General features: G+C 52.4%; 1 protein-coding gene across 1 annotated transcript; it reads left to right on the top strand.

The window, feature by feature from the left end:
* The first annotated feature begins 4,567 nt into the window (after positions 1-4,567).
* Positions 4,568-9,734, top strand: LOC110581656 (serine protease 40). Its single transcript, XM_021691575.2, has 3 exons — positions 4,568-4,766; positions 6,348-6,514; positions 9,417-9,734. Exons 1-3 carry the CDS (start codon positions 4,568-4,570, stop codon positions 9,732-9,734), a joined length of 684 nt encoding a protein of 227 aa, XP_021547250.2.
* Positions 9,735-11,578: the final 1,844 nt, after the last annotated feature.

Below are 11,578 nucleotides of genomic sequence, written 5' to 3'. Positions count from 1 at the left end.
TCCATCTCCCCTCCTCCTCCCTCTTTGAATGGCAATGTCTGTGATTGTTATCCTCGGCCTGTCCCACCATTGTATGTTGGGAATGTTGGGTTGGTAGTTTCTTTAGTTTTCTAGGTCCACAAATGGAGGAAGAACCGTGGTTACGAACTTTATTTAATGGATTAAAGCTTGGAACCTCATCCTCACCTAACTTAGAGGATTTCAATAATGAGATTTTGGACTTTGAGCTGAGGAGATACTGATGTTTACATTGAGATGAGGTTGGCTCACAGACAAGATCCTGGACACGGAGGGCAAGGAGAGACTATAACAAGAGGCAGGCTGCTGCAGATTGGTAGATGGCAGGTTTAATTCGCAAGGGAACTTAGGTATGAGGTTTGTCTTGGGGGAATCACAAGATGACTGGATCTCTACCCTGACAGGCCATGATCTTAAAGTTTATATAGAAGCCTTTACTGGGGGGCACCTGGGTGGCTCAGTCAGTTAAGCGTCTGCCTTTGGCTCAAGTCATGATCCCAGGGTCCTGAGATCGAACCCCACATTGGGCTTTCTGCTCAGCGGAGGGCCTGTTCCTCCCTCTCCCTCTGCCTGCCACTCCTCCTGCTTGAGCTCTCTCTCTCTCTGTCAAAAAAATAAATAAAATCTTAAAAAAAAAAAAAAAAGAAGAAGAAGCCTTTACTGGACTCAGTCATATATCTTAGTCCAGATGGTCTCAACAACACCTTACTCTCTCAAGGCTGTGTCCTTGAAGCAGCTCCCACTTGGTAGGCAGAGCATACATTCCAAGGCCAGGAGAGAGAGCGCAGAGCCTCCAACTGCCTGGGTCCAGCTGTAAGATCAACCAACGGTCAAGTCCTCTTAGTGACCTCCTTTAACGGATGAGACTCTGAACTTTGGGTTGATACTGTAATGGGATGAGGCCCTTGGAGTTGTTGGGATATAGTGAATGATTTTGCATTTGGGAATAACATGAGTGGTTAGCAGTCAGAGGTTGGACTCCTCATACAACCCACACCCTTGCATAATGCCCTCCTGATGAAATATCCACCCATGATTATGCCATGCTGCTTTGCACCAGTGAGTTTAAGTAAGGGATATTATCCATAGTGGGTCTGACCTAATTATGTGAATGGGGGGAGGAGGCAGAAATGAGTGCTTTGGGTCTTGAAAGCTAGTTGGAAATATTTGGTGACATTATAGAAGCACCTAGCCTCTGACCATTAGTGCCTATTCCTGGGCATACACCGTAACTGTCCTGATGTCTCTGCTATCAAACTGGGGTCCCTGGGCAGAAGACCCTATGTGCCTTCTGCTTCCCCCATCAGCCTGGGGCCTCGGGGCTCCAGGCACATGAGGTCCACTGCCTTCTCTGGCTATTCAAGCAGGCCTTAGAGCGGGCTGGGAGGGGGACGCTCCCTACGGAGGGAGGCGGTTTCCCGGCGGCCCCCGCAGCCTCGCGCCGAGCCGACCACTCATCCGGGAGGCTGACGTGGACTGACCGGATGGCAAGCGCCCAGGCCAAGGGCTCAGGCCCAGGCTGGCAGGGGGCCTGTGTGCTGGCCACAGCCCTGCTCTGGCTGCGTCCGCTGCTGCTGCATGCTGAGCCCAACGGAACCACCGCAGATGGTGAATGAGTGGGCGAGGGGCATCAGGTTCGCCCACCTCTCAAGGGCCCCCCCAAACCCCACCAGCCAGGAGGTCTTCTACCTAGCCAAGTGGGGCTCTTGAGTCTCTGGGTCCCTGGTGGGTCCCTCCTTGGGTCAGGAAGGGCGAGGCCTAGGAGACCAGGTTCTTTCCCACTGGGTCTCAAGCATCTTCAGTTCAAGGACGGAGGTCTGGCCTGTCCTTGTGGGCCCCCACACCCTCTTCATTTTAAGAATGGGGATGCAGTGCTTCAGCAGGAGAATTATCAAGCAGAATGTGTTCCATGTGGCCTCAGTTTCCCTAGAATATTAGGCTGGTGGGGGGGGGTGCAACCACTTAATCATCTATAACCCTGAACAAACAGCATCCCTCAGAAGTCCTCAGTTTTGGGGACTTCAAACAGTGGTGTGCTAGTTAAGTTAAATAAGGTCTGAGGAAGTGCCTGGGGCAGCACCACCTCTGGGACCTCTGCACCCTAGTGAGTGTGGATGTGCACCTCTGCAGCTGCCTGCTTCCCTCCCCTTCGATGACCACTCCCTCTTCTTACTCAGACCCAAAGACTGCTTCCTTAGCACTACCATCACCAGCAATGCCAAGTGGGCATTTGTTACATGAGCAGTCTCACTTCACCCTGGGCCTTGGATTTTCCAGCTGGAAAGTGAGGAGGGTCCATGGTGACCCTGGGCCTGTTGATGCTGACATTTGGAGACACCAAGGCTGGCATCCATAATACAGGTGCTTCATGGGTAGGATTGTCTCCACAGTGTGTGGGAAGCCAGCAGTAAGTGGGAAGATCTTTGGTGGCCAGAACGCACCTGACCAACGGTGGCCATGGCAGGCCAGCCTGCTCTACCTTGGCAAGCACATCTGCGGAGCTGCCCTCATAGATGCCTACTGGGTGATCTCAGCTGCCCACTGCTTCCAAAAGTACGTGTTCCCAATGGGCCCAGCTGCTGGGGTGGGATTGGGGAGGGAGTCATAAGATGGATAGAGCAGAAGGGGTTGAAGAGTGTCCCAGCCCTTTTTCCTTAGGGAAAGACTTGCCCCTGCCTTTGACCCAGCAGTCCCCTCTACTTTGAATGCCATGCCTACTCACCACCTGACTCCAGTCTCCTGACTGAGTTCACATCCCCCAGGACAAAGGCCATTTACCTCATCTTTTCCTCTGAGGATATCCCCATCTGTCCCCCTCCTCACACTGGTAATACCAAGATGGCATGGTTATCTCAGCTACATGTACATTACTTTTAAATAGTTAAATGGAAATTAACTCTAATTGTGATTATCAGCAAATACTGGAAAACACTTTAGTTCCAAAAGAATTGCCTCCAGCCCACTCTTTGTCTTCCTTAAACTTTAGGATTCTAAGTCCTGTTCTCACTCAAGGTAGACTCTGGTTTCGGCATCCTGCCCAGCTCTAGACAGTCCAACAAGATCTCAGGGGGTTTCAGTTTCTTCTTATGCAAATGGTAGTAGATGTGTAGTTTCCCTGGCTGAACATATGGCACAGGCTTTAGGCTTTAAGTCAGAGCAATATTTTCAGGGCCCCCACTTCCCAGGACTGGGGGAGCATCAGTCAGGGCCTGGACAAAATGGACAATTATTTTGTACTCTTCCAGTCAGGCTGTTCAGAGGTCATCATGAGCACAACTGCCAGAGACTTCCCTGGGTCCTAACCACCCGCACATTCTAGCACATTTCTCTCTGGAGGCATCCCAGGACACAGCCTGTTTAACCAGCACCCAGAAATTCCTGTCACTGCTATGGAACTATGTGTCTAAGAGATCCTGTGGTCATCATTGTCCCTATAGGCCAGAGTGAGGCATGAAGCAAATGGTTTCTGTCCTGGGAGACGGGATGCAAATAGGCTGCTCCTCAGGTGTATCCTGAACTTCCTCTGTGTCCAGAGGGAGTGGGGAGAACATCACACTCCAAGTCAGAGGAGGTCGAGCCATTGGCATCAACTGGCTTTGAGACCCCACTTGGGTTCTATTCATTTGTTCAGCACCCACAAGTGCCAGGCCCCATATGAGGCCCACTGTGGAGGATGTGGAGATGCAGACCTTGAAGCTTCTCATACTATCAGGAAAGTGAGACATAAACCCAACTACTGTGATGCAGGATGGAGAGGCCAGAATATGCAAGAGAATGGATTCTGAGCTAGTGTCAGGAAAGATGCCATGCATCCCATAAGAGGGGCTTGGAGCTAGCAAGGTCTTGTGGGAGAAGAGTACAGGCATGTGGAATCTGGGCAAAGTAGCAGCACAAGCAGGCCATTTGTGTGGGAAAGTTGCTCATGTTCCAGAAACGAGAAGTTCAGTTACATGCATTCCCCTATTTGCTCCACACAGACTCACTGAGTGCCTATCTCCAGATGGGGACCAGTCTTGGAGAAGTGTGTGTGTGTGAAGACTGGGAAGAGGGAATGGATCATTCTGGGCTGGGAAATGGGGTCTTTGAGAACTACTTCAAGCCATGGAACAGTCCAATGTTTCTGGTCAGAGCTGGGAATGAGCCAAGTCTTCTCTCCTCTAAAACAAAGGAGTATAGTTTGAAGTACTCCGCTGTTTCTTTCCAGCACTGAGATTCTCTGCTCCTTTGATTTGGGGGCATACTGGGGAAGCCATCAGACAGTTTCACAGGACAGATGTCCTGAGGCTACAGACAGGCATCCAACCCAACTGACAAGAATATTAGGAAGGGAGGAGAGAGCAACGTCTGGAATAATGGTGGTGTCTGGTTGCTTAGGAGAGTGGGGGGAGTTGAGGGTAGACAGTCAGGTGAGGATGCGAGGGTGCTGGCTCAGCCCACAGAGGAGACAGGTGACAATGCAGCATCTCATGACAGGTCCCATGAACCATCTGACTACCGGATCCTGCTCGGGTACCATCAGCTCCAACATCCCACTGAGCATAGCCGGCAGATGACAGTGTATCAACTCATTGTTCACAGTGAATTTAACAAGCGCTACTTCATGGGCAGCGACATCGCCCTGTTGCAACTGCATCTGTCTGTGAACTTTACTTCCCACATTCTCCCCGCCTGCCTCCCAGGGCCAACCACGAAGCTGCCCGTTCACAGCAGCTGCTGGATCACTGGCTGGGGGATGATCACCGAGGATGGTGAGTAGGGGTGGGGCAGGCTGGGAGGGCAAGGGCTAAGGAGGAGGGAGGTGTGATGCCCATTGTAGCGCCCTTCCAGCCTGGAAACCATGTCCGTCTCAAGATTCAAGTTTCTTTCTGCCCATGGATCAAAAAGTCTGAGCATCGCTAACTTTCGGAATCAGGAACTTGGGTCCTTGGAATCCAAGCCATTCAGGATTCCACCCTGACTCTGAGGTACTGCTTGGGACCATGTCAGGCCCCTCCAAGGCTTCACCAAACACCTCTTGGGCTTCCCCTGCCATGGAAGGTACATGGGGCAGCAGGAAGGAAGTAAAAGCAGGCCTGTTTGCCAGCCTGGGAGGCGAAGTTGGGCTGTTGATAGCTTAAGAACATTTTCCTCTGTGACTCTTGCTTCCCCTCATCCATTACCTCAAGTAAAACTGGCCCATTTTGCCAGCTTGCTGGGCTGGTATATTTTTAGGCTGAGAGAGGAGAAATGGTGGGTCTTTTGACACAATGGTGAATACTTTTGTCTTAGGAAAACATACTTTTGAGTGAAGAAACTAGAACGTACATTTGGCTGACCTGTAGGGTCATAGGTCTGCCATGATCTGGCGGAGTATCTTAGTGGTGGCACTGGGGGCAAGACTTGCTGGGCTGAGCCCCTGGCCCCTAACTGTCAGGCACAGTCTCTGGTCATGAGAACCGCCAGCTCTCTAGCACTTCCAGAAACAGCCTCCTGGGATGGACTATGGCTCCGTAAGGACCACGGGCAGAGCCAGGAGGGTTCTGCAAGACAGTCGGAGGCCAGGACTTGGGGCAGGAGGGGAAGGCACAGGCCAGAGCAGGAGAGACGGAGCCGACGGAGCCTGCAGCTCTGCAGCTTCCTCCACACCCTCCCCTGACCACAGCTGCGGGACTGGGGCTGCCCCCGGGGACCCCCGAGAGCTGCACATGAGCAGCGCTGCCTGGGGGGGAGCTGTCCACGTGCCACTGTGCTGCCACATGCAAACACCAGTCAGCCCTGGGAGCCACGTGTGGACACAGAGGCCATTTGGGGAGCCTCCCCAGACCAGCTGCCGCTTGAGGCTGGGCCATGTCTTCTCGGTCAGACTCCCTCAGCCCACCTGGCATCTCGTGGGCACATCGGTGCCACCCAGCCTGGGCTCCCCGCTTCCACCCTCTGTGCTTCTACTTCTATCTCTGCAGAGCTGCCCCGTCATTGTTTTCAAAATGTAAGGAGACCCTTCAGTGGTTTCCCAGTGTGCTTAGCATGAAATCCGAACTGCCCGGCCTGGTGAGGAGGCCCTGCTTGCTCTGGACCCTGCTATGACCTGTCCTCACCTCGTACAACCCCCACTCTCACCTCATGCAGCCAAGTAGACCTCCCCTCCGGCCCTTCCTGCTGCAGGCCCCTCACCTTTGCGCTCCTGTCCATCCTGCACGTCTTGTCCCCTCATCTTTGCAAGTCCTCTGAGAGACACCCCAATCCTGTCAGCTAGAATCGGCAGCATGTCCATGAGCCAGCAGAGGGGAGAGGGAGCGAGCCTCCCTCCCAGGCTCCACCCCACATCTGACCTCTCCCCCACCCCCCTGCAGATTTCCTGGCCTCACCATTGCAGCTGCAGGAAGGAGAGGTTGGCATTGTTGACAGTGAGGTCTGTAAAATGTATTTCCAATCGCCAGACTCCAGCAGCAGTGAATATTCTATACACGAGGATATGTTTTGTGCCGGGGACCTCATGACAGGAAAGTCTATCTGCCGAGTAAGTGACATGGACTCCGGGTGTCCCATGGGAACTCAGGCTGCCCCTCTTCTCCTGTGGGGTCTGCCCCCGTCTGTCTTCTCTGAACCCTGCCCCAGCCCCCGACTTCCTCCTCCTAAGCCCAGCCCAGCCTCAAGTGTCAGAGCTGAAGCTCAGAAGTCCCCAAAGGGTGCTAGTTAATACCATACCTGTCTTCTTTAAAAAAACACTGTTGAAGCATAGCATACGTAGAAAAGGGCATAATTCACAAATGTGCTGTACGATGTAGTTTTAGAAATTGGCACACTCATGTAACCAGCACCCGAAGAGTCTTCCTCATACCGCCTTCCTGTCACTAACTCCCTGAGAGTAGCTCTGGCTTCTGAAGCTGCTGGAGATTCGTGTTGAGACTTACATACAGGGAATGAGATAGGATGCATTTTCACCTGGTCTCCTCCAGGCAAGGTTATGTTTGCAAGATTTATCCATCTTAGGTGTAGTTTACATCGTTGGTTTACTGCTATATGGTAACCCACTGTGTGAACATACTATCTCTTTATCTATCCTTTCTAGTCTTGGTGGCATTTGGATAGTTTCCACCTGAGACCATTGCAGATAGATTTGCTATGAACATCCTAGCGCATATGTCTCAGTGCCCATGGGTTCACATTTGGGTGCGGTATAACCCTGGGAGTAGAATTACTGTGCCATGAAGTATGCAAGCTTCGTCTCTCATAGGTGCTGGAGAGCAGCTTTCTAACCTGCTTGGTACCAGTTTGCACTCCCACCAGCAGTGGCTGAGAGTTGTCGTTGCTCCGTGTTGTCTCCAGTACTTCATGTTGCCTGCCATTTTCAATTTAACGATTGCATGTGATTTTTAATTTTATTTCTCTGGTGAATAATGGAGATAAGCACTTCTTCATATATATATTGCCTCTTTTAAAGAGTGTCTATTCATGGTTTTTGTCATTGTTTCTATGGGGTCATGAGCCTTTCTTACTGAATAGGCCATGAGTATGTCATTGGACATACGTGTTAAGAATGTCTACTACTCTGTGGAATCCTCTCTTTTATGGTGGGGAAACTGAGACACAGAGAGAAGTGGATAGCCCAAGGTGAGGTAGCATGACAGTCAAACCTAGAACACCAATGCCCTCCTCTGGAGCTGTGGCCCCCACAGGCTTCCTCCTATAGCATCCCTCCCTCTCCTGCTCCTTCTTGCTAGCTTTTGTCTCTCTCCTTGGCCATCACCCACCAGCTCAGAAACATACTGTTGTGATTCCCGTCTTCAAACGCCCTACATGCACCTTCTCTCCTCCCCAAACCCCTGCCCTGGGCCCTGATTCTCAGCCTGCGTTCCCAGCAGGGCTCACCCCGGTGGCGTCTGCACAGGCCCTCTCCAGCTTGCTCCCTTCTCTTTCTTGCCTCAGCCCGTCCCATCAGGTTTTGTGCTTGCCCTTTCTCCACAGTGCTCCCATCAAGATAGCCAGATGCCTAGGTCTCACCTCTGACCTCCTCTCACCTGGTGCTCAGCCATGCACCTGCAACATCTCCCATCACACTCGGAGGGCAGGCCCTCCTCTGTCACCTGCTCTCTTCGACCTCTTTCTGACCTCTGCACACAAAGGACCCACCACTCCGCCCTATCCTGCTTTTCTTGCCTTGCTCCATTTTTACCTTAGATGGAGGGAAAGGGCCAGATATGCCAAATCCTGTGCTTCAGCCTTTCTCTCTTGTCTTTGTTATACTCTCTGCTCGAAGTAGTGTCTTGACTGGGCTCCCTGTGCTGATTTCTGCCCTACCACTGGCTGTGCTTCACCCAGCCCCAGAACATCTTACCATCCTTCTAGAATCTGGACCAGGGCCCATTACTTCCCTGATGAGTGTCCTTCAGTGTCTCATCACCCCGACCCTCCCAGCTGACAGGGGACTGGGACCTGGCCCTGTCGCTCCTTGGCCTCACCTATTCCAAGCAGGCTGGCTACCTGTGACCGGATCTTCCTGGTCAAGCCTTGCGCATCCCTCCCACCTTGGCTCAGAGGCTCTCTGATGGCCCAGGTAGGGCAGCCAGTCTTGCCACTCACCACCCCCTGGCACCTCTGTTCCACATCTTGCATCTGCAGATGTGTGTGATCTACTGTCTGTCTTCATTTTCCACGTCACTTCCGTGTCTCCTGCACTCAGAGGGGACTCGGTCATGTTTATGCAACAGAAGGCTGGAAGGATGCTGTGTTTCCTTCGTCCCTACTTCTTAGACCATGACATGGAAGCATTATGCCCCATGGTGGCAGGTGCCTTCCTGCCTTGGAGTCCTGAGCTCCGAGTCCCCAGCATTCTTCTGGGACCCCTTGGGCACCCTGCCATTCTGACCACCCTACCAGTCCAGGCTCAGGCATCACTTCTTTTCCTCGGACACATCTCACAGATTGCATTTTCTCAAGAAGCTCAGCAAAGAATTAGAGGGAAAACTAGAGACCTTAATAAGTCCAAAAACAAAGGCTCAGGTGGGATGCAGTCCTGGGCTGTGGATTCAGCCAGAGGCCTGCAGGCCCCATGGGACTTCGGGTGCTACCTTCTCTCCCATAGAGCTGAGAGCACAAAGGGCTGGCATCCAACACCTGGAGCCCCCCTGTACATTCTCATAGGCCTGTGACTGTCAGCCTAGGGTCCCTCCAGAGCTTTGTGAGTTGAGCTCCAGAGCCTACCCTTGAGATTTTGATCGAAGAGGTCTGCAGTGGGACCCTGTGTCTGGACTTTTCAAATGCTTCAGGTGATTCTGATGAGAACCACTCACAGCCCACATGACACAAGGCTTCCTAAATTCCACTCTGGTGGAGGACAAGGGCACTGTCTTCACCCTGCCTAAAACATATGTGTCCCCCTCTATCTTAGTTCCCACAACTCACACTGCCTTTTTCCTCAGGGAGATTCCGGGGGCCCCCTGGTCTGCAAGCTGAACAGTAGTACTTGGTTTCTGATGGGGCTGTCTAGCTGGAGCCTGGCCTGCCGCTACCCCATAAGCCCCAGCGTCTTCACCAGGCTCACCTACTTCTCCAGCTGGATCAATGAGAAGCAGAGGACCTCGCCCAATCCCGAACCTTCTTTTGCTCCTCCTCAGGAAAAACCTCCTATTTTGAGTGACTTCACTTCTCTGGGCACCGTCCATAAGCCCAGCACCTGCATGACCCTTGTGTTTTCACAGACCCTCCTCCTGCTGCTGATTTCCCTAAGGACTCTGTGACAGACCCCATGGTGCCCCTCCTGGCCCACCCCCCACAAGCTTGTCTGTGTTAATACCAACGGGCTCTGCATTCTTCTTAACCGTGTCCATCTGAGGTCTGCTGCAGGCCTGACAAAATAAAAATAATTAAAGGAGTTTCCCGCCCCTGTTTCGGACCTGTCAGAGCTACCATCCACCCCCACGCTATTGTTCTTCAAGCTCCTCAGCACAGGAAGATCTCCCTCCTCCCTGGAATAAGGGTGGGGAAGAGAGGGACACTCAGGGGCTTGCTGGCCATCCAGAGCTGAGCCACTAGCCTTGGGGAGTCTTCCAGAAGAGTTATCATGGCTTAGAGGCCAGAGTCTCACCTCATGGAGGAATTGGCATGCTCTAGGTCCCACAGAGAACTAGTGGGGACGGGTCCTCCTAGAGGTGGATGATTTGCCATGAGCTGGGCATGAAGAAGGATATTCCAGGCCCACAGGTCACATAGGCTCTGTTGGAAAGACTCTGTTTGAAGTAGACCGTGAAGGGCCCTGGCCACAAGGCTAAGGTCTAAAGTCTCAGGTCACCTGCCCTCAGAGCTTTACTCCAGGGTTAGCTCTCAGTCTATTCCCCTACTACCCACAGCTCTGTCTTTCCCCAGTCTCTCAAGGCCCAGGGCACCACGTCCTGGAGATTTGACATAGTTTGTGGTTTGGCTGACCCTGGACTTGCTGGGCCAGCACTGAGCCAAAGCCATGTCCTGAGCTGCTGCCTATAAACATGTCTGGGTCACAGAATCTGAACTAATTAGCAGAATGCTCAGAAGGGTCTCACAACCACAGGCCCCCAACCTGAATACTTGCTGATCTGGGAGCAGGCCCCCACCATTGCAGGCCCACTATATCCAAAGTGCCATCAGGTGTTCTATGCAAATTCTTTCCATTCTTGTCCCTCAAACAGCCTAGACTCTCACCAGCAGGTGAGAACAGGTCAAGTCACATGCACATGGTCACCAGAATCTTGTTGCCTTTAAGCCCTCTGCTACTCATGCAGAGTTTTCCTTCCCAGCTTAGCAGTATCTGGAAGTGAGAAAAAACCATTCCTTCCCTGTTAATAAACTCAGTATGGGGCTCCATGGCCGAGTTGCTGGGCCCTGAGGTGGGAGTCAGCACTTAGTTCAGATTTGGAGCGTTAGCCACCTGCCACTTTCCTCAACTCGTGGTGATGGTGTTGGATTTCTCTCAAATAGAGACTACTGTTTTGTCCATTGATAGCTATGCTTCTGTGTGAAGCATGGAATGGTGTGACTACTTGCTCCTCCATGAAGTGTCTTGGGCCCCCTAACTCACAGATGCAAATTCATTTCCAGTCCACTCTGCAGATCTGCCAAATCACAGCTCCACCACAGCGTATTTCCCTGTTACCCGCCGCCAGCTTCAACGCTCAGTATTACTATCCAGGTTTGATCTGTTTTTACAGATCTGGCCCTGAGGCCTAGGTCTGAGGTCATGTGGGTAGTAAATAGTAGACCAGAAATTCTAACCCAGATCTCCTCAAGGAGCTCAGAGGTCTTCCCTCTAATGCAGGCCATTCTCAGGCACCTCAAGGCCCTGTGTGACTTCCTTTCTCAGGCTACCCGTGAGAAGTATGATGAGAGGCTTGGGCTGACTGTCCCAAATGTGGCCCTGGTCAGTGGCAAGGAAAGATCCCTGATGTCAGGGCGCAGAGCAGGTCTGCAGGGCCAGTGAGTCTGCAGCTGGGGGACAGGCTAAGAGTGCCAAGTGCCACTGCAATGGGTTTCACCAGCCCTGCCCTCAGGAGCTCCCAAACTAAAGGTGATCCTGAAGTGGCCTGTAGCTGGGGGACGAGGGTAGGCCAAT

Source organism: Neomonachus schauinslandi, chromosome 3 (assembly GCF_002201575.2).
Source record: "Neomonachus schauinslandi chromosome 3, ASM220157v2, whole genome shotgun sequence".
In the NCBI taxonomy this organism is placed as follows: Eukaryota; Metazoa; Chordata; class Mammalia; order Carnivora; family Phocidae; genus Neomonachus; species Neomonachus schauinslandi.
This window is presented reverse-complemented; position numbering and strand designations above follow the sequence as displayed.

Coding starts and splice junctions, on each gene's coding strand:
- LOC110581656 (XM_021691575.2), top strand. CDS start 4,568: ATGACAGTGTATCAACTCATTGTTCACAGTGAATTTAACAAGCGCTAC. Junction 4,767..6,347: donor GGGGATGATCACCGAGGATG/GTGAGTAGGGGT, acceptor ACCCCCCTGCAG/ATTTCCTGGCCTCACCATTG. Junction 6,515..9,416: donor CAGGAAAGTCTATCTGCCGA/GTAAGTGACATG, acceptor CTTTTTCCTCAG/GGAGATTCCGGGGGCCCCCT.